Raw genomic sequence first — 24,052 nt, 5'->3', positions numbered from 1 at the left:
GTCCAAGACTCTAATATACCCTCTCTTTTCTGCTATTTTATTTTAAATTATGAACATTCTTTCATATAGGTACAATATAAATAATTTAAAGAATAACAACCAATTTTTATATACCCATCATCCAGTTTAAGAAATAGAACATCACCAGTATCTAAGAAACCTGTTTGCTCTTCGTGTTTATTCCTATACCTCCCACAAGAGGTAGTCTACAGTTTTTGTTACTTTACCGTTTGATAAGTAACCAGAGGGAAAAAAGGGAACATACTGCATGAATGGCTTCCTGATAGCAACCACTGGCAGGAGGAATGACCCAGAGAGGTCTGTGACTTTTATCATTTCTAGTTTTTAGATGACAAAAGAAGAAAGTTTGGTAAGGTGAATTATTAATCAGCAAAATGACAAAAAAGCTATTAAGTGGTAGAACTGGGACTTGAACCCAGTTAGTCAAGGATTTTTCTTGACATTGTCACCTATCTTAGGTATTGAGTGTGTGTGCTTAGTTGCTCAGTTGTGTCCAACTCTTTGTGACCCCATGGACTGTAGCCCGCCAGGCTCCTCTGTCCATGGAAATTTCCAGGCAAGAATACTGGAGTGGGTTGCCATTTCCTTCTCCAATTTTAGGTATTGGGAAACTAAAATTAGGGAGAAGGAGAGAAAACACTACTGTTTTGATCCAATTGTGAAAAAGCAACTGTTTACCATTTATGTCTAATTATTTTGCAATATAATATCTTTGGGATTTGAGAATAAACCCAGATTTCTCATAAGCTTTTGGTTTAGGGAAGATCCTAGAAGTTTTTCATCTCACTCTGGCCCAAACTGGGTCCTTAAAATTTCCTATGGACAGAAATGGTCTTGGAAAAGAGAGATGACCTATCATTTTCTTTAGTTTTGCTGCTTTTCATGATTCTGTGCTACAAATTCAATTCTTATACCCAGAAAATATTTCCCAGCTGGCCCACAGTCACTCACCATCTAGCTTTTTCAGTTTGGGCACTCTCTTGGTTGCCTCTTCAACCCAGTTCCCCTCAGCAGAATGTTTCTCTTCCAAGGGATTGCCTACAAACACCAGGTCTTCTAGGCATGGCAGTTCTGCCAGCTTCACAAATTCAGCTACAAGTACAAAGAATACATTACACATTAAAATGGCAAGATTTACCGTTATGATTTTAGGGGTTGAATTCCAGTACCACTAACTCTCAGTTTGTGACTATTCAGAACAACTTGTTAAGTTTTGAAGGAAGCAGGGGAAATTATACCATAGGAAGCCATTCTCTGAAGACATTATAGAAAGGGACATACCTCTTCTACCTTTGTGTTAGTCTAAGGATGGGATACAAAGAAGAAATGAGGTTCAGAATCAACAAATCAACCTCCAGTGATAGGTCTTCTCTATACTATATGCATCAGTATCAGCTAAATTAAACTGCCTTTGTCTCGGCCCATCCCTTCATCTCTGAATACTTAAAGCCTTAAGTACATTCAAATCTCTACTGTAGAACGTATCACACCAGTTTTCGGATTATTAACTCATAAACTAATCTTGCCCGCTAAGCTGTGAACTCCTTGAGGGCAGGGATAGTGTCCTATTCAACTATGTATCTCAAGAGCTTGGCATGGTTCAAGGCACACAGCAGGGCTTTAAAAATGCTAAGTGGATGGTGCACAACAAAAAAGAAAAGCAATTACATGTTAAATAAGTCTTCCACCTAAGAATTATTAAACTGATTCCTTTTAGCCTTTGGACAATAATCGAAATTTTTTCCATGATTAACAGGACTAGGACCTTACAATCATTTCTAAGTAACCATTTAAATGTAAATGTCAAATATTTAGATGAAATATAGGAACTCATACAGCTATTTCCCTCTGTGCTGAGAAAGAAATGTCCTCAATTGTATCTTGTTCCCTACTGGGTTATTTTCTATAAACATGAGGTAGAAGATTAGCAAAGAGCCAGCCTCACCCCAGTCTTTCACCAGGTTATTAGACATGTAGAGAATCTTCAGTTTCTTCATTACATGGATCCCTTTCAACTTCTCAATAAAATTGTAGGAGATCCACAGTTCTTCTAGTGTGTCCCCTACTGCTTCCTGAAATAGAAAGCAATTTGATTTACATGCTTTTTTTTAAATATAAAAATATAAAGACAATGGCCTGCAGAGAGAACTGAGACCCTCCTGTCCACTGGCAGGAGAGCTGAAGGCTGTATGGGAGTTTTTTTTTTCATTAAGAAAACCATGTAGAACATTTTCTTCCTTTCTTCAAACTAATCTGAACTAAGAATAGCTACTGAAATCATCAAGAGGAGGAATAATAGTACTATTTTATCACTTTTATTGAACAGTATATTTTTCAAATTACTTCCCTATACATGGTATTATTTAATCCTTATTTAAAATAGGAAAATCATGTTATTTAATTTCTAACATAGATTAAGGGCTTTTTCTAAGATCACAATGCTATTTTGTTTTTGACCACACCATGCAGCTTGTGGGATCTTGGTTCTCCAACCAGGGATGGAACTTGGGCCCACAGCAGTGAAAGCTCAGAGTTCTCACCACTGGACAGCCAGGAAATGCCCAACAGTGCTATTAGACAGTAGACCTAGGAGACTTCCCTGGTGGTCCAGCGGTTACAACTCTGTGCCTTAAGGCAGAGGGTGCAGCATATGAGACTAAGATCTCACATGTCACAGGGTGCAGCAAAAAAAGAAAAGAAAAAAAAAAAGGTCTAAATTTCAGGGTGTTTTTTTTTCCCCCAATATTTGTTATGAAAACTTTCAAACATAAAAAAGTTGAAACAATATTATCGTAAGTATCCATATATTCACTACCCAGTTTCTACTGTAACATTTTACTGTCTTTTCCTATCACATATCTATCCATCTATCCATCCTGGTATGTCTCCATCAATTCATCTTTTTCTTTTTTTTGATGTATAAAACTCAAAACCCATCATTACAATATAAAGATTATATCATACTGACTCTTAAATGCTAGATACAATCGATGGTAGCACAAAACCTTTTCTTTCATATACAAAAGACAAAATGTAATGATCATTTGTTCCTTAAAAAACAAAAATTACTAGGCAGAATCAGCTCAACGTTCAAGGTCCTCTTTTTTTTTTTCCTTTTGGCCAAGCATGCAAGATCTTACTTTCCTAACCAGGGACAGAACCTGTGCACTCTGCAGTGACAGAGTGGAGTCTTAACCATTGGACTGCCAGGGTACTCCCTCAATCCCCTCTTAACCCAAAAGAATTTACCTACATCTGCATGGTAATGTCTAGAATGTAGGGCCCAGGTCTATGTTCTGGTACTTCACTTCAAAGACTATAAGAGAATAAATGTACTCTGGATAAAGATCATTAATGCATTTTCCATACAAATGGAACCAAGGGGAAAAGCTGAGAATGGAGTGGCCTGAGTTAGTTCTGTGTGTCATCCCAAGGCCCACAGTTTATCTTAATTTCAACTTTCTAAGTAGAAGAAACAACAGTTTTCAAAGTAAAACTTTTAAATCAGTCCACTCCAGCATGTTATTAGAACTAAATTAGTTTATATTAGAACTCTGTCATTTAACCAGCCTCCCTCAGGTAAATTCTGATACCTTCTCTCAAAGGAATTAGTATATAATATATAGCATCAGTCTTGAGATTATTTAAACTTTGTTACATACATTTTCACTGTACTGCGTCCCCATCCATCTCATATCTCCAGTTTAGAATGTGTGAGGCAGCAGAAAAAAATAGTGATTAAATACTAATTAGAAAATTTAGGCTCAATTCTAGGGTTCTTCCACTTATTTAGTGTCATTTTACATGTGCAGGTGAGGACTCTTGGTCAGTTTTCACATAGCCAACTTGATCAATTCTCCAAATAGCCAATTTGCTGAATTTACTCTTTTACTGATATAGAACAGTTGGGACAAAGTAAATACACATTGAAGACTGCGATAACTATTGATGACTACTTATCTCGGCAACAGGGTTTAATAGTGCCTGTTCACTATACTTGGACACTTTACATAACTATCTGAGCCTCAGTTTCTTATCTGAAAATGAAGATTGAGGATTTTTTATCTTAAAATGAGGATATTATCTACTTATGAGTTTCAACTGAGATAATGCATGTAAAGAGTCTGCTACATAATTATCAATACTGGATAATTATTAGGAATATTGAAGAGTGCCTAGAATTTAAGAAGAGAAAGATAAAAGCAGAAACTGGATAAAAAATATGTTAGGTCAATTTCCAAAAGAGGAAACATAGCTAACAAATAAATATATAAAAAGATGTTCAAAATCACACAGATTAAAACAACATATTGTTTCTAACATATTGACAGATACTAAAAATATGGATAATACTCAGGGATATTGAGGGTAGAGGGGGTAATCCTCATTTTTATACCACTGATGGAAGCGGAGGCTGGCATAAGCACCATGGGAGCAATCTGAGGTACTTTTCAAAATTTAAATGCACAAAAATAAACTCAGCTTTTCTATTTTTAGGAATCTAGCCTATGTAAATATTCAAACAATTGCTAAAGGATATATGTAAAAAGATATTCACTACAGTATGATATGTAATAGCAAAAAAAGAGAGAGAGAGAGAGAAAGACACCCCTTCCTCAATAAAATACATGGAAATATTCTACATGCTCAGTTGTATCGGAACAGTTAAACACATTGACGTATATACTGATAAAGTAGAAAACAACCAGCTATGGAAAAGAATGCATTAAATCTGCCTGTTTTTACATGGAAGGATAGTCCTGATTTAAAAAACCAGGAAAAATATGCACAATATATTATCAGTACAAATATAACATACATACACACTTGCATGCACATACACATACGCAGATGTCTGTTTCTACACAGAAATAAATTTATACAAATATTATTTCTGTTATTCATGGAGCTAATGTAGAAAGAGGAAAGACTTTCACTGTGTATTTCATTTATTTATGAGTCGCTTGATTTGTTTTTTACAATTACATGCACTACTCTTAGAATTTAAAATTTAACCTAATAGTTTTTATAAGTAGCAATAAAATATTTGGAGTCACTATAAATATTTACAGAGTGCCTACTACACGTATCAAGCACCAGTGTAGATGCTGATGAACAAAACTGATACACTTATCAGCATTTGTCTGTGACACAGAGAGAAAGAGAGGGAGAGACAGAGAGAGGGAAAGAGAATAAACAAATAAGAAAAACAGGAAAAATTAAGAATGGTAAGAGTTGTTGACCAGAGTTCTGTTTTAGGATAGGATAGTTGGGTCTCTTCTGAGGAAGTGACATCTGAACTGAAGTGTGAAAGTTAAGGAGCCAGTAATGTGGAAATCCAACAACAAATAGTTCTCCTAAGTAGTTTTATATAGACTCCCTTCCTTCAATTTAACATTCCATGTTTCATATACTAGAGTAGTTATTTGTAAGTTACTGAGGCAGCTATTCAAATCATGCTATGAGGCTAATGTGTCTAGATGAATAAACCAGTTAGTATGTAAAGCTGTCTGAAGTCCAGCATCTGTACCCATATGCAGACTTATTTTTCTTCAGTCTGTGCATAAGTAGAAAGCTTTTAGATGGATTAAATGTTATTTTTGGTATATGTACACACACACACACACAAACTGAGGGGGGAAAAGAGCAACTGTTGGGGGTTACTGATAGCAGTTTATAGAAAGTAAGAGATCTAAGCGATGGTTCAGCTAGATAATATCTCCATTCATGCCTTTAATCCTATATTTACCATTTCTTATTGGTTTCTAGGTATATATTACATTTCATGGGAGAACTTATACACCATATCAATATTTAAGAATCTAGTTAGTGTTCAGTAAATACCTGGGGGGACAATCCAGCATCTATCATATTGGTCCTAAAAATTTGGGGGTGTATTTATTTGAAAATTCTTCCTTTATAGAAAATTCAAAGTAATGTTTAGCCTGAAGTATAATAAATTCTGAAATTTTGTACTACAATTTAATACTTTGCCCATTATGAATAATGTCCCCCTATATATGACATTTTACCATCTAAAGCTCATAGAATGAAGAGAAAGCAAAATGTATTTAAATTTACCAATCATTTAGAATATAAAAATAATTTATATATCATTAGGATTTTATTAATTATATCTAGCTAGAAAGCAAACAATTCATCTACTGGCTATTGTGTTGGGGAAAAAACTTCCTTTTATTAACTTCAGAATGTAATCCCTAAGAATTTCCAACATTTTATGAATTTATGTGGGTACGCAGACATGCAGATATGGGGATATTACCAAATAATTCAAGATAATTCTAAAACTGCTCCTCTGAACACTGATTGCTATTCAGCTGTTTTGGCTGTTTCTATAAAGGGGTGGAATGGTGGTGGCCATTGTAGCCTGTCTGGTCATGGGCAGTTACTATTCTGTAGTTTACCAGTTTCAGAAGCAAAACAGTTTCAACCTCAATGACTCTGATGAAGCACAAGCTAGACTTACTGAGGTGAGGTGGGGGAACAGGAGACCAGAGTTACAAAATATTTCAGAGTTTTTATGAAGTATTTAACAATATGCACTTAAAAAAATTACTGTCTTTGGGGGAACATACACAAGAAAAAGAAATTAACTTCATCTTTTCTGAATTTGCCTAGTTTTACAATATTCTTTCATTTCAACCTCTTTGCAAGGAAACTGAGATGGCCAATAAATATGCAAATAAAATACACTGTCAAAAATTTTAACAAACCCATGTTTGGTAAGGGGAAATGGGAACCCTCTTACATTACTGGTGGTGGTATAAATTGGTACAGCCTTTCCAAAGTGTAACTTGATAATATGTCACAAAGGCCTTAAAAGAAATTCATACCTTTTGACCCTGCAATTCCATTTCAAGGAATTTATCCAAGGAATTATTCATAGAGGTATGCAATAATATAACTAAAAGGAGGCTCATAATAGCATTGATTATGAATAATGAGTAACTTATTTAAATAAATTATGGTATATCAATAAAATAGAATATTATGCTGTCATTAAAAAAGAATATGGTTGCAAATTATTTTAAAGACTTAAGTACTATCCTCTGATCAAAAACCTCCAATGGCTTTGCAAGCCACTTGAGAAAAAAATCTAAAATCGTTTCATGTCCTATGAGTGCGGGTTCTTAGCTGCGTCAGCCTCAATGAGAGCAGTTCCTCATTAAATGTTTTTGCTCTCACTCAAGTAACCAAGCAGCTTCAGTTTCAGGACACCTGCACTGGCTCTCCCTCTCCAGTCCGGAGTGCTGGTCCCTCGGTCAGCTCTATAAGCCTACATTCTCACTTTCAGAGAGGACTTCCCATCAATCCACGTTCTCTTATATGCCCTGTTTTTCTTCACTGCATTCACCACCACTTGATATATTATTATATATTATTTTCTAGTCTGTCTCCCTCCACTACAATGTAAGTTCAATGAGAACAAGGGCTTTGTTTTATATTCTGCTGTATCTCTAGTGCTTAGAACAGTACCTGGCTAAAAGGCATTCAGGAAATATACTGTATGGATTTGCTGAATGAATGAATGACATAAGTAAAAAAAAAAAAAGAGAGATGGAAAACAAAATGTATAGTATGATTTCACTTTCTACATTCTCACCAAAGCAAAGAAAAAAAAGGCAAGAAAGATGTCAATCAAAATGTTAGCAGTGGTTTATGGGTACTTTTTTTTTTAAACCAGCCCACAGGATTTCTGTTTTACTGTCAATAATCTCAGTGCTTGCAAATGGGAGCAGTTTCAAAGCTGTTGTTTGGAAGTTAGCTTGCTGGGTGATGCTTCCTTTTAAAGACTGAATAGATGAAGTCTGTTGTTCGCTGAAAGTGAACAGCACAGAACTCTTCGATTCACCTCTGAATACCCCTGTTTACAAAGAGTAATTTTTCTTTCCTTTTTTTAAAATTTTTACAATGTTCTGTTGGTTTCTGCCACACAGCAATGCAAATCAGCCATAATTATACATATATCCCTCCCCTATTGAGCCTCCCTCCCCTTTCCCCATCCCACCCCTTGAGGTCATCACAGAGCACCAGGCTGGGCTCCCTGTGTTATACAGCAACTTCTTATCAGCTACACATTTTACACATGACAGTGTATATATGCTGATGCTACTTTCTCCATTCATCTCACTCTCTTTCTCTCACTGTGTCTACAAGTCCATTCCCTACATCTGCATCTCCATTCCTTCCCTGCAAATAGGTTCATTAATACCATTTTCTAGATTCCATATATATATTAATATTCTAAATTTGGTTTTCTCTGACTTACTTCACTCTATATAACAGGCTCCAGGCTCATCCACCTCACTAGAACTGGCTCAAATTCGTTCTTTTTTACAGCTGAATATTATTTCATTGCATACATGTGCCACGTCTTCTTTATATAGGTATTTTTTTATATAGGTACTTTTTATATTTGCTTTTCTATTTTGAAAAGTTTCTGCAACAGACAAGTATTACTTATATACTCAAGAAAAAGAGTGTATGCTTCTTTAAGTAGTAAATAACAACCTACCAGTCCATTTAAGTTCTTTATGTTGTTTCTTCCTAAAGACAATATTCTTAAGTTTTCTGTAGAGGAAAGAAAGCAATTTTGCTTTATTAGAATCATATCACACAATTGTTATAAATCTAATATAATAAAGCTTTAATACATTTATATAGTAAATATTCTTATATAATAAGAAAGGCTGTACTAATAAAAAGTGGTAATCAAGTAGGAAATAACATTGACCCATCACTAAGGTAAACTCTACAACTGCACATCACATCAATATTAAATTTTAAATGTTTAGCTATTTGAAATGCATGGTTTTAAATTACAGGCTAGTAAGAAATATTACACAGATAAAATAAGAGTAAAGAAGATTTGAACTTTAAATTTGGGAGCATATATATTTCAAATCTCTTATAGTATGAGGACTTATACTAGAAAATAGAAACATTCTCATGTATAATCCCCACCTCACTCCACAAAAGATAAGAAGCGAAATCAAGTAAATTAGCATTTTAAAAATCTTTTGTTTTATTTTTTAGAATAATTAGATTGTAATTTGGTTTAAAAAGAAGTCTATTTGTGTTTTTTAAAAGGATGTTTCTTTTGTCTATCTATAAGGTTATTTCTGGAAGAAAAAAAGTAGAAACAGTGGTTGGTTTGGGGGAGGAACTGAGAGTCAGTCTATGGGCAGAGGAAGGTATTTTTAATTTAGCTTCTTCTGAACTTATTTGCATAACACCATGTACACATATTATTTTTCAAAATTAAAAGATTTCTAGTAAAACATGCAATCTCACTTCTGTCCTAAAAATCTACTGTGATTACTTATGCATAAGTTATACATTTAATTTTCACAACTTAAACTTTTATAACTTTGCTATCCAATATGGTAGTTACTAACCACATTGTTATTTAGTCGCTAAGTCGAGTCTGACTCTTTGCAACCCCATGAACTGCAGCACTCCAGGCTTCCCTGTCCTTCACTATCTCCCTGAGTTTGCTCAAACTCATGTCCATTGAGTCAGTGATGCCATCCAACCATCTCATCCTGTGTCGCTCTCTTCTTTTGCCCTCAATCGTTCCCAGAATCAGGGTCTTTTCCGATGAGTCGGCTCTTTGCATCAGGTAGTCAAAGTATTGGAGCTTCAGCCTCAGCATTAGTCCTTCCAATGAATATTCAGGGTTGATTTCCTTTAGGATTGACTGGTTTGATCTCCTTGCTGTCCAAGTGACTCTCAAGAGTCTTCTCCAGCACCACAGTTCAAAAGCATCAATTTTTTGGTGCTCAGCCTTCTTTATGGTCCAACTCTCACATCCATACATGACTACTGTAAAAACCATGGCTTTGACTATATGGCTCTTTGTCAGCAAAGTGATGTCTCTGCTTTCTGATACACTGTCTAGGTTTGTCATAGCTTTTCTTCCCCAAAACAAGTGTCTTTTAATTTCATGACTGCATCCACCATCTACATTGCTTTTGGAGCCCAAGAAGATGAAATCTGACACTCTATCTACTTTTTACCCATCTATTTGCCATAAAGTCATAGGACTGCATTAATTTAATTAAAATTATATATAAATTCAGTTTCTCAGTCATATTAACCACATTTCAAGAGCTTAATAGCTATAAATGGCTAGTTGGAGCTATATTGGGACAATACAGAGAATTTTATTGGACAACACTGTTCTATAACATCCATAATTCGATAGTTAAGAACAAAATCCAATCCAAGCTCTCCAAGGAAGTAACCAAAGCTCTCAGAATCTCAGTTTTCTTTTATGTAAAATGAGGAAGTATAGGCTCTATCTTATAGGAATATAAGGACTAAATGAGATAATTGTCTAAAATATTCAGCATAATACCTAATCCATAGTAAGTACACAATAAATGATGTATGTGTGTATAGGTATCAGGCATTTATAGTTATACAAGCTTTGGTTTCAATTTATTTAATTTAATAAAATTTTCAAATTATGAGAAACATTTAGTTTTCAGAACAAGGTATTAATATTTTAAAAGCAATCTAATTCTTGTAAAATAGTTGAAATAAAACCCCATGTTATAGGCTGAATTGTCCCCTACAAATCCATATGTTGAGGTCCTAAGCCCCAGTACCTCAGAATGTGACTCTGTTTGTTGACAGAACCTTTAAAGAGGCAATTAAAGTAAGATGACATTTTAGGTAAAATCCAATATGACTGGTGCCCTTATAAAAGAGGAGATTAGAACACAGAAACAAAGACAAAGGGATGGCTATACACAAGCCAAGGAGAGAGGCTTCAGAAGAAATCAATTGTACCTACACCTTGATTTTGGACTTCTAACCTGTACAACTACGAGAAAATAAATTTCTATTGTGTAAGTCATCCAGTCTGTGGGATTTGTTATGGCAGCCCTAGCAAACTAATATACTTATAAATATGTAGAAATTAAATGTATAAGAAAATCACATAATCAATTATTCTTTAAAGCTTAATATGGAAAACACTATCTTTTTCTATTTAATGCAGAATAAAAACCTTATTCAAAAAGTTATTCATTCAATACATAATTATTGAGCATCTACTATGTGCCAGGCATACCTATAAGTGCTTGCAATATAATAGTGAATAGCACAGATTTAAATTCCTGCTGTCATGGAGCTAATTTCTGGCAGACAGTAAGCAAAACAATTAAGTGTGTTAGATAATGACAAGTGTAAAGCATAAAGAAAAGTAGGCAAAAAGAATGAAACAGCAGGGGGTAGAAGCATCCAACATGTTAAGATAGAAGGTGACTTCGAAGTAAAGATTCAGAGGAAGTGAAGCAGCTAGACATGAGGCTATCTGGAGGAAAAACATGCGGAGGGAACTTTAGCTGCAAAGGCCTCAAAGCAGGGCCATAGCAGAAATATTCACAAAACACAACCTAGCTGAGAGAATCAGAGGAGAGCAATAGGAGATGAAATTAGAAAAAAAAAAAAAAGGCCTTATAGAGGATATGACAGAAGAGGCACGAAATTACCAAGGAATTTGGCCTGAGCAGCTAGAAGAATGCAGTTGTCACTGCCTGATACAGACACACAAGAAGCTGGGTTAACAAAGGCTGAGGAAGGATAGCAGGACTCAGTTTTGAACCTGTTTAGTGTGAAATGTCCAGTAGACATTCAATGGAAATGTCGGGCAACTGAATGTGTAAGTCTGGAGTTCAGAGGAGATACATGGACTTGAGCTATAAATATGGGAACCATCAGCATACAGATGGTAAAGCCATGAACTGGATGAGAATGTGGAGTAGGTAAAGACAGAAAAAAGATCCAAGAACTGAGGCCAGGGATACCCCAACATTAAAAAATTTGAGGACATGAGACTGGGAGGAAACAGCCAGAAAGGCAGGAGGAAATCGAAAGGGTACAGTATCCTAGAAACCCAATAAAGAAATTGCTGCAAAGAAAAAGAAATCATCATGTCAAGATGCACTTTAGGTCAACTAAGATAAGAACTGAGAAATGACCTCAGATCAGAGGTAACAGATACATGCAGATCTTTCAAAGATAATATCTAGCTTAATATATACAACTCTTTAAAAAATGTACATGAAATGGCAATGAGAGGGCTAAAAGGATATTATTTATTGCTATCCAGGGAGATAAATTATGATATCAAAGTTAATAGATTAACTGTTCTAACATTACACAATTACATATTTTCCATATTTTAATATGCTGCATAAGTAAAACACCACTATATGGAAAACACTTTTTAGGTCTTGAGGAAAATCAAAACATTATCATAAAGTTATGTTTATTTAGTAAACTGAAGGAGTATACTGTTTTAACAATAATATTTACTTTTTAATCTTTAAATGAGAGTATTATTTATTTTGTACAGCTTTTTAGCCACAGTTTGAACATACTCATATCATACTTTTTTCTCGTCACAGCTGTTAGGGTTAATCTGCCTTAAAATCCCCCTGTTAAATAGCAATACTTGTTTATTTCAGATCTTCTCATATTAGCATAGTAGGTAAGACACAGTGCTCATGAAAGGAAAGGTGTAGGAGGCAAGCTAGAGTCATATATTCAGTATTTTATATGGATCAGTTGGCTTCATTTTGCTTCCTCTGTAGACTGCAGAAATACCATTTGTTACAAGCAGAACTAAAATGAGATGTGTCTAGTATAGCAAATACATGATACAAATGCCTATCCTCTCTCTTTCCATGTCTACATTAGATGTCACTAATTGATCAAGGTACTCTTTCCCACTGAATTTCTAGAACTCTTTTTAACGTGATTTTCCTGAGAGTCACTACGAAGTGATTAAAGAGAACACGAGTTACCAGCCCTTTATAGAAGTTTACCCAATTTCATATGTCATAGTCATGTTTTTACAAAAGAAATGCATGTTGTTCATACTGATAAATGTTGTGAATTTAGCCTCATGTAAGCAAGTTATTTCAATGACAAAGAAACCAAAAGAGAAGAAAATGAAATATCTCAAATTGTTTAACGAGTCAGTGAAAACTGAAATAGACTGAATCATTTTAAATACAACTCTAATAGTAAACACTTCCTCTCCAGCACTATATAAATACTGAATGCAACTTTGAGTAAGGTATTAGGCAGGGGCAGGGGGAAACGGAGATTAGGAATAGAAGATTAAAAGATTAATAAAATATGGTGCTTGCCCTAAGGGGCTCATTATCTAAAGAGACAGAACATATTCCTAACTATAATAACAGCTACTATTTCCTGAGCATTTATATGCACCAGGCACTATTCTAAGCACTTTATACACACTGACTCATTTAATATTCAAAATAAATATATGAAGCTGTTGTTCAGTTGTTAAGTTGTGTCTGACTCTTTGAGGCCCACGAACTGTCGCATGCAAGGCTTTCCTGTCCTTTACTATCTCCCTGAGTCTGCTCATGTCCATTGAGTTGTGATGGCATCCAACCATCTCATCCTCTGTCAACCCCTTCTCCTTCTGTCCTCAATCCTTCCCAGCATCAGGGTCTTTTCCAATGAGTCAGTTCTATGCATTAGGTGGCCAAAGTACTGGAGCTTCAGCTTCAGCACCAGTCCTTCCAATGAATATTCAGGCTTGATTTCCTTTAGGACTGACTGGTTTGATCTCCTTGCAGTCCAAGGGATTCTCAAGAGTCTTCTCCAACACCACAGTTAGAAAGCATCAATTCTTTGGCACTCAGTCTTCTTTATGGTTCAACTCTCACATCCATACATGACTCCTGCAAAAATCATAGCTTTGACTATATTGATCTTTGTCGGCAAAGTGATGTGTCTGCTTTTTAATACACTGTCTGGGTTTGTCATAGCTTTTTTTCAAGGAGCAAGTGTCTTTTAATTTCATGGCTGCAGTCACTGTCCACATTGATACTGGAGCCCAAGAAAATGAAATCTGACACTGTTTCCACATTTACCCCATCTGTTTGACATGAAGTGATAGGACCAGATGCCATGATCTTTGTTTTTTGAATGCTGAGTTTCAAGCCAGCTTTTTCACTCTCCTCTTTCACCTTCATCAAGAGGCTCTTCAGTTCCTCTTCACTTTCTGGATTATAATCCAAGGTATACTGTTATAAGTGTTTCCAAGAAAGAGTAATTATGATGATGGAAATCAGAGCAGTCTTTAGAGATCTTCCTCTAAATAACATTTAAACGTTGCATTCTTAATGTTAATTTTGTTTCTTGTAGGGTTTTCCTGTTACAGGAAGGGGCTGTTCTCAATGAAAACCACTGCATTAACAAGTGTTCAGTTCAGTTCAGTTCAGTTGCTCAGTTGTGTCCTACTCTTTGTGACCCCATGAATTGCAGCATGCCAGGCTTCCCTGTCCATCACCAACTCCCAGAGTTTACCCAAACTCGTGTCCATTGAGTTGGTGATGCCATCCAGCCATCTCATCCTCTGTCGTCCCCTTCTCCTCCTGCCCCCAATCCTTCCCAGCATCAGTCTTTTCCAATGAGTCAACTCTTTGCAAGAGGTGGCCAAAGTATTGGAGTTTCGGCTTTAGCATCAGTCCTTCCAAAGAACACACAGGACTGATCTCCTTTAGAATGGACTGGTTGGAACTCCTTGCAGTCCAAGGGACTCTCAAGAGTCTTCTCCAACACCATAGTTCAAAACCATCAATTCTTCAGTGCTCAGCTTTCTTCACAGTCCAACTCTCACATCCATACATGACCACTGGAAAAACCATAGCCTTGACTAGATGGACCTTAGTCGGCAAAGTAATGTCTCTGCTTTTGAATATGCTGTCTAGGTTGTTCATAACTTTTCTTCCAAGGAGTAAGCGTCTTTTAACTTCATGCCTGCAATCACCATCTGCAGTGATTCTGGAGCCCCCCAAAATAAAGTCTGCCACTGTTTCCACTGTTTCCCCACCTATTTGCCATGAAGAGATAGGACCAGATGCCATGATCTTAGTTTTCTGAATGTTGAGATTTAAGCCAATTTTTCACTCTCCACTTTCACTTTCATCAAGAGGCTTCTTAGTTCCTCATTAACAAGTGTACAAAGTCATAAAAAAGAATGACATATTTGGGTATAAAGAGGATGTTATAAGCTTTTAAATGACTCTGAATGCAACCTTAAGGCATTTGGTCTTTACTAGGCAAAGGGGAGTCATTAAAGGTCTGTGGCCTGGAGGAATGATAAATAGAACAATATTTTCACAAAGAAAACTCTGGTGTCAGTGCTGAAGGTCAACTGAAGAGCAGAAAGATAGGAGATAAGGAGATCAATTGGGTGGCTATCACATAAGTTGTAAGGCAGTGTTTTTTCACACTATGGATCGTGTGAAATCAACTTAATGGGTTGTCAGCAAGGACCTGCTGCTGCTGCTGCTAAGTCACTTCAGTCGCGTCCGACTCTGTGCGACCCCATAGATGGCAGCCCACCAGGCTCCCTCGTCCCTGGGGTTCTCTAGGCAAGAACACTGGAGTGAGTTGCCAGGACCTACCATATATTAATAACAGGAAAATCTACTCAATATCCTGTGATAACCTACATGAGAAAAGAACCTAAAAAAGAATGACTATATGCACATGTATAACTGAATCACTTTGCTGTACACCTGAGAGTAACATAACATTGTGAATCAACTATACTCCAATAAAACAAACAGAAAAAACCTTAGTGGATTGTGACAAACATTTAAAAAACCATGAAATCACACTAAAATTTTTTAATAATGGAACCTATGCTATAAGGGCAAATACAGTTTTACAAATTTTAATCCAGTTCATATGAGTATGTGTATATTTGATACGTATAATCATGTGTGTGCGTGCACAGTCACTAAGTTGTGTCTGACTCTTTGCTACTCCATGGACTGTAGCCTGTCAGGCTCCTCTGTCCATGGGATTTTCCAACCAATACTGGAGGGGGTTGCCATTTTCTCTTTCAGTGGATCTTTTCAACCCAGGGATTAAAGTCACATCTCCTGCATTGGCAGATGGATTCTTTATCACTGAGCCACCTGGGAAGCCCTATGAACATATGTACTGAGTTATTAATTCAACTGTACTTCATATTGTGGGAAGTGGTAAAAAACGTTTGAAAAAGATGACCTAAGGGGGAAATGATGAGGGTCTAAATTAAAGCTGTAGCTCCTGGAAATGGAAACACAAGAAATTATTTGAGAGCTCTTTCAAAGAATAAATTTAACAGGACTCAGTGATAAACCTGGACGTAGGGCTTGAGGGAAATAAAGGGGAAATATTATAAGACAAATGATGGCTCACCAAAAGATACCTACATCTTAATCCCTGGATGTGAATGTTACCATATATGGGAAAAAATATTTTGCAGCTAAGAGTAAGTTAGGAATCTTAAGATGGGGAAAATATCCTTGATTATCTAAGTGTTTCCTAAATGCAATCATGTATGTCCTTATAAGAGGGTGACAGAAAAAGATATGACAGAGACAAAACAGTAGGAGGAAATATGATCACAGAGGCAGAGACTGGAGTGACACAGTCACAAGCCAAGGAATGCAGCAGTCATTAGAACCCAGAACAGGCAAGGAAAAGATTCTCCCTTAAAGCCTCCAGAGAAACCATGGCCCTCTTAAAACACTGATATTGGCCCAGTGAAACTGATTTCAGACTTCTGGCCTCTAGAATTGTGAGGGAATAAATTTCTGAAGCTTTAAGCCACAAAATGTTTGCAGCCCAGAGGCAACTTGCATAAGGAACCTTGACAACTGGGAAGGAGTTAATGCCATTAAAAAAGATAAGGCGCATAGGAAAAACAAACAAAATTTTAGATACAATAAGTATGAAATACAAGAGAAATCTGGACAAAAACAGATTAAAAAAATTGATTTTCTAGTTCAGATATTTCAATTCTAACTCTACAAGCTTTAAAATGTCCTTAAACTATTCAGGTTTCATGTTATCTCTAATTTTCTTTGGATAGTCAAACAAGACACATAGTTTATACATTCTTTCTATCATCTGACAATTACTGTGGTTGAAACAGGTGCCAGCTTCTAGGATTATGCAGTGTCTCTGGAATGTTTATTCCAAATAACTAAAAAAATTCTAGAACCATCTGTTACTATGGATCACTTACTTAAGCCATTCAGGTTTGCAATTTTTTCAATACAGTTTGTAGACAGTGAAAGCTTCCTAAAGGAGAAAAAAAAAAATAATACTTGAATTAATAAGAAAGAAAGTTAATAGTATAATAGAAATTATTCTTCAAGTTCTCTCAGACATTTCCTTTTCACATTGAATCCTTTTTTCCCCTCTCAGACATGGCACATATTCTTTTATTTTGAAATCGTCATACTGTTTCCCTGATTACAAAAGTTAGTAAACATTCACTGTATAAAATTAAAAAAACTTTTTTGTGGACAATTTGGTGTTTTCTATTAAATTTTTTTAATGCATATTTTCTTTGACCCAGTAATTCATTTATAGGAACATATCCTATAGAAATACTAATGCCAAATATATATGAATTAAACTATTTACTATATTATTATAATAGCAAAAAAATGGGAAAAAAATTTATAAACACCCATCAGCTGAGGAATACAAATAACAAAATACTATGCTGCCACTAAAACAAACAAGATCGGGCCATACATACAACTTTGGAAAATGTCCATGATATGTATATTACAAAAAGTCAATGTAATCCTAACCACCCTAGACATTCCCCCAGAGATAAATACTTTTACCAGTTTATATATATATTCTATATTTTTCCCTATATACACTTTAATCATATAAAAACAAAATTTTAAAGGGAGCATAATTATACAATATTAATCTTCTCTTGACAAAAATGTTTAATATCTTAGTAAACTTCATGCAAAGATATAATAAAAGCTAATTTATTGAATGCTTCATATGTGCCTGGTATTCTTCTAAATACTTTACATGTATTAACTATTTTAACCATCAGAATGATCCTAAGAGCTACATATTAGTAATCATATTTTATAAATGAGGAAATTGAGACACAAAGATGTTAAGTAATTTGCCTACTATTGCACAGCCAGAAAGTAGCATATCCAAATTTAAAACCCCCCAAAACTGACCCTAGAACATGTGATCTTATCCTTCTGATTTGATTTGAAGAGGAATTATTCTTTTTTTTTTTTTTTTTTTGCTTAAAACAGTAAAAGCAATTACTGTACACTGTAAATTATTGGTCATATGTGTGTATTTTCTAGTCATTCCCCACTCCCAAGAATTACCAATGAAAGTGAAAAATGGAGTGGAAAAGCGGGAATACAGTTGGGGAATAATTCTGTAGTTGTTGTATAGGCAACCTGTCCAAAGATTGTCAGCAAAAATATGAACAGGATGACTCTTAAGCAGTTTCTAGGGTACTTTGGTATGAGGTATAGAACCGTCTCAAGGTTTGATAAAAAGATATTTGACCACTTTGAAATAATGCTCTTTGAAATCATGATTTTGAAGCCAAAAACACATTTAAGGTGGATTTTTATGTAATACACTGTGTTCTCATCACAAAGGACAAGCTGCATACAACAACTAAATTATGTTTGCTTTTCCCTTTAATTCCAAAGATAGACATTAGTCTAATGCATGCGTTCACAAATACGTGCTTAAGAGTCATTCAGATTGCTTACTGTAAATCCAGATACCTAGTTTCATCAGTAGATTCTTTTTCTATAAATTTGAAGTGGGGCTTATCTGCTGCACAGGGAAGTTCTTATGTAGGTAGTCAGGGAACCACACTTAGGAAAATATAGGATTTTCCAATATTCTACAACAAGTGATTCTATAACATTCTATAGCCCTGATAAGACATTGCAGCTTAAGAGCATAACCATGGTGTCATGGTTATAACACATAACACAGGTGTCATGGTATAATTGCCTCAAATTAGTCACAGAACCCTGCTAAAAAGTATGCAGAATATTCAGGAAGTCAGTTAAAATAATAAACATAGATCTGATACTTCAAGTCTTGGGAAAACAGGATTATAAGTAAGTATAACTTAGTGCCAATGAGAAAAAAAAAATTAGAAGGCTCTACATGAGAATGCTAGGACTTCCCTAGTGGTCCAGTAGTTAAGACTTCATGCGTCCATTGCATGGATTCAGTCTCTGGTGAGGGAACTAAGATCTTACATGCTGTGTGGAGCAACCAATAATAATAGTAATAAAATGAAATTTTTAAAAATGCTAAGCCTGGTACTCAAAAACTGGTACAATTTTGGTTGATATTTCCTTTTCTTTGTGTTTTTAATATTTTCTAGATGTTTTACAATGTATTTTCATAATTTGAGAAATTTTTCAAAAGCAGTTACTTCTATGCTTCTGAGTAAGTATAGTATTGACTTTGATGGATAATTTTACAAGAGAAACTACTAGGTTTATGACAGAAATAGTTTTATGGTGTTATTTAGCTTCTCCTAAGAGACAGGAAATTTGTGTAAAGAATTCACCTTCTAATGCAGGGGACACGGGTGCAATCCCTGGTCGGGGAACTAAGAACCACCGGGCAACTAAGCCCGAACACCCAAACTCGAGAAGCCTCTGTGTTGCAGCCAAGAGTCCGTGCCAGCAGCAAAGACCCGGCACGATCAAAACAAAAAACCATCCCCCCAAAAATGCGATACAGGATAGTTTAGGGTTACTCTATTAACGACCCTATAAACCAACAATCTTTAATACTTGGCCTTGCCAAAGGGAGAATCACAGGGAGAAGGAAGGGAGGGAGGAAGAGAAACGAAAACCAAGAAAATAAATAAATATTTTTAGTCTGTATATTTAGAAAAGGAAGGGAAACTTAACAGCAATACTAGAAAGGATGAAAAAAGAGAAGCACTTACTCGCAATTAGAAAGCGTGGACAAGGATGCATCCATCTTCTCTATAGGGGGAATCTGGGCATACAGCTTTATCTCTCTGGCTTCAGATGGCTTCTGGCTGGTTTTCTCTTCCTATAATAAAAAGTTAATGTGGAAGAAAATAATCCCAGATTATAATGTGGAACTAAAAAGGCCAGATTTTCTCAAGGCTTTTCAATATTTATTTCAAAATAGCTATTAAAATTCAGTAATTCTGTACATTCTTGACAGTATACTTATTGACAACACTTACTTACTGAACCTGATAACTAACTTTTATATGGCTGATTCAGATAATTCCCTGTCAGGTCTCAGCCAAGCGGAAAAGAGGAAAGAAAATAACTTTTATTTCTGTAGTTTTTAAAATCTTTTAAGAGTCTACCAATTAATAAACAAAATAAAACACACACAAAAAAACATTTTCCTGGGAAGGATTCCTTGTCCCTAAACAAACTTAAGTATCAGATTTAGATCTATAAGACGAGCTGTTTTTGTCATCTTATCTTTCCGTTCCTATATTCAATTCAGTCTGAGTTACAACTACCAAATACCAAGAATTTGGGAAGATATTCTCTTTATGACAAAGCTAAGGTCAAATTGATTTGTTCTACAATAATTTACTACTACATTCTATGTTACAGTTTAATTTCAGTACCTAATACAATTTAAATTTTAATTACCAGGATATGCTGCCTAATAATGTTTCCTAAGTACCTCAGTACTTAGTCCTATCTCTCCAACAAAACAAGAAGATACTGCAGCTCAGGGGCCATTTTTTTGGCTTTCCTATGTTTTCTATTGCTGTTGTTTAGTCGCTAAGTTGTGTCTAACCCTTTGTGACCCCATGGACTGCAGCACTCCAGGCTTCCCTGTTCTTCACTATCTCCCGGAGCGTGCTCAAACTCATGTTTTCTATAACTAGTGTGATATAAGACACAAAAAAGGCTTTAAAAAAAAATCAAATCATAACACATCAATAATAGAAAATATATAATCAGTTGAAAGACATCTAATACACATCCACTCGGTATTTTTTTGTGGGCCATAGGTTAGGAGATGGGAGACTGACATCTTTAATAAATGTTGTGTTAATGAGAGTAAGAATGAGCATGATATCTTCAAATAATCTTAAAGACTTATGGCCATAATATAATCTATAAATAAAATGTACAAACCAAACCAAATAGCCAACTACTTGTTATTATAAACCAAGTGTCACTAACCACTTGTTAATATAAATATTATTATGTTATCCTAAAATCTGCTTCAAGGAAACTGTATTGAATACTAAGCCTACTCTATACTTTTTTAATGAAACAAAACAGATTTTTCACTAGCTAAACAGAAAAGGAATTTTTAAATTGCAATTAGGGTATAAAGAAACTTATAAGCACTAAAAACAAGAATTCAAATATTTCATTATCCTAGCCACTTTGTCTGTTTTCCATAGACACCAAGTTTCTTGAAAGACTTTTTATTTAAAGCCCAGCTACAAAAGCAAAGATACATTATTATACAAAAAACTGATAATACAGTCAAATAAGCTATCATTGGGGATAGAAATTGAGGAGCCATCTCTATACTCTCTGGAAATTCTATCCATAATGCTGAAATACAACCATTCAAACTTTATAGAATTTTATATTCAAAATATTTGTTTAAATTTAATGCATTTTACAATGCCATTTCCTAACATTACTATGTGCTTTTAAAAAACATATCTTGTGTGTTTTTCCAAATATAACTGATATACAGCACTGAATAAATTTAAGACATACAACATACTGATTTGACTTACATAATCATGAAATGATGACCACAGTAAGTTTAGTGAACATCCATCATCTCAAGCAGATACAAAATAAAAGAAATAAAATTTTTCTCCCTGTGATGAAAACTCTTGGGACTTAACTCTCTTAACTTTCGTATATAACATACAGCTGTGTCGTTGTTCTTCAGTTGCTAAGTTCTGTCCAACTCTTTGCCACCCCATGGACTACAGCTTGCCAGGCTTCCCTGTCCTTCATCATCTCCTGGAGTTTGCTCAAATTCATGTCCATTGAATCAGTGATGCCATCCAACGATCTCATCCTGTGTCGCCCTCTTCTCCTCTTGCCCTCAATCTTTCCCAGCATCAGGGTCTTTTCCAGTGAGTCAGCTCTTCACATCAGGTGGCCAAAGTATTGGAGCTTCAGCTTCAGCATCAGTCCTTCCAATGAATAGGAAGGTTGATTTCCTATAGGACTGACTGGTTTGATCTCCTTGCGGTCCAAGGGATTCTCAAGCATCTTCTTCAGCACCACAATTCAAAAGCAACAATTCTTTGGTATTCAGCCTTCTTTATGGTCCAACTCTCACATCCATACATGACTACTGTAAAAACCATAGATTTGACTATATGGACCTTTGTTGGCAAAGTGATGTCTCCACTTTTTAATACTCTGTCTGGGTTTGTCATAGCTTTTCTTCCAAGGAGCAAGCGTCTTTTAATTTCAAGGTTACAATCACCATCTGAAGTGATTTTGGAGCCCAAGAAAATAAAATCTGTCACTGTTTCCACTTTCCCTCATCTATTTGCCATGACGCGATGGGACTGATGTTAATTATTTAATCATTTTGTACACTGCATCTCTAGTACGTACTTATCTTGTAACTGGAAGCTTGTATCTATTGACCATCTTCATCCAATTTCCCTTACCCCTACCCCTTGCCTCTGGTTACTGCAAATCTAGTGTCTTTTTCTACGAATTTGTCTGTTTGTTGAAACATAATTGACTTACAGTGCTATGTTAGTTTCCGGTGTACAACAAAGTGATTCAATATTTCTATACAGTACAAAATTATCACTACTTTTTATAGATTTATTGAGATATAATTGACATATAACATTATTTATGTTTAAGGTATGCAATGTGATACTTTGATATATGTACATATTACAAGATGATTACCAGAATAAGGTTAACACATCCAGCACCTCATACAATAAATTTCGATGTGTTGAGAACATTTAAGATTACTCTCTTAGCAACTTTGGAGTATATAATACAGTATCATTAACTATGCTATATACAGATTCCCAGAACTTATTGATCTTATAACTGGAAGCTTCTACCCTTTGACCAACTTTTCCTCATTTCCTCCATTCCTCAACTTTGGTAACCACCATTATAATCTGTTTCTATGAGTTGGCTTTTTTAGATTTCACATATAAGTGAGATCACAAATGAAAAAACCTCAAATTGTCTTTACCTATCTGACTACATCATTTAGCATAATGCATTCAAGGTCCTTCCATGTTGTCACAAATGGCAGGACTTTCTTCTTTTTATGGCTGAGTAATATTCCATTGTATACAAATACACATTTTCTTTGTCCATTCATCCACTGATAGCCATTTAGGTTGTTTACATGTCTTGGCTATTCTGAATAATGCTGCAGTGAACCTGGGGATAATCACTCTTTGAGATAGTGATTTCACTTCCTTCAGATATATATCCAGAAGTGCGACTCCTGGATTTTATGGTAGTTCTACTTTTAATTTTTGAGGAATCTCCACAGTGTTTATATTAACCTCTCCACCATAACACTATGCCAACTTACATTCCCACCGAAGTGCAAAAGGGTTCCCTTTTCTCCATTTCCTCACCAACACTTTTCTCTCATATTTTTGATGACAGCCATTTTAACAGGTGTAAGGTGATATCTCTTTGGGGTTTTGATATGCATTTCTCTGACGATCAGTCATGTTGAGTATCATTTTAGAATTTTTATTTGAGGTTTTTTCATTTGTCTATGCATGATTTTCATTTGTTCACATTGACTGTCTCTGTTCTAACCTCCAAGAGATTAAGATCATCATTTATCTAAAACCTAGATCATCAACAGCACATATCACTCTATCACCTAAAAATGATATGTGGTTTAATAACGATAAAGTTGAAAAAGAACATGGAGATTCCAGCTATCACAGTAACAGACAAATTAGCCTTTCCAGATTTAAATTTTCCAATGGTCAGACTTTTTAACTGAAATTTTTATTGAGATATTTGAAGAGTCATGTGCAGTTATAAGAAATAATACAGAGAGAGTCTTTATACACTTTGCCCAGTTTCCCCTAATGGTAACATTTTTCAAAATTATAGTATCACAACCAAGATATTGATATTGATAC

At 35.2% G+C, this 24,052-nt stretch overlaps 1 protein-coding gene across 1 annotated transcript in view; it reads right to left on the bottom strand.

Moving 5' to 3' along the window:
- The window catches only part of DNAL1 (dynein axonemal light chain 1), a 38,526-nt gene that overhangs the window by 6,896 nt on the left and 7,578 nt on the right, over window positions 1-24,052 (bottom strand). The window contains exons 3-7 of the mRNA XM_004010777.4: window positions 19,862-19,971; window positions 17,120-17,175; window positions 8,558-8,613; window positions 1,967-2,093; window positions 973-1,113 (exon numbers count right to left, since the gene is read on the bottom strand). Of these exons, the coding sequence (XP_004010826.1) occupies window positions 973-1,113; window positions 1,967-2,093; window positions 8,558-8,613; window positions 17,120-17,175; window positions 19,862-19,971 (490 nt within the window). The remainder of the gene's footprint in view (window positions 1-972; window positions 1,114-1,966; window positions 2,094-8,557; window positions 8,614-17,119; window positions 17,176-19,861; window positions 19,972-24,052) is intronic.

Source organism: Ovis aries, chromosome 7, assembly GCF_016772045.2.
Source record: "Ovis aries strain OAR_USU_Benz2616 breed Rambouillet chromosome 7, ARS-UI_Ramb_v3.0, whole genome shotgun sequence".
NCBI lineage: Eukaryota > Metazoa > Chordata > Mammalia > Artiodactyla > Bovidae > Ovis > Ovis aries.
This window is presented reverse-complemented; position numbering and strand designations above follow the sequence as displayed.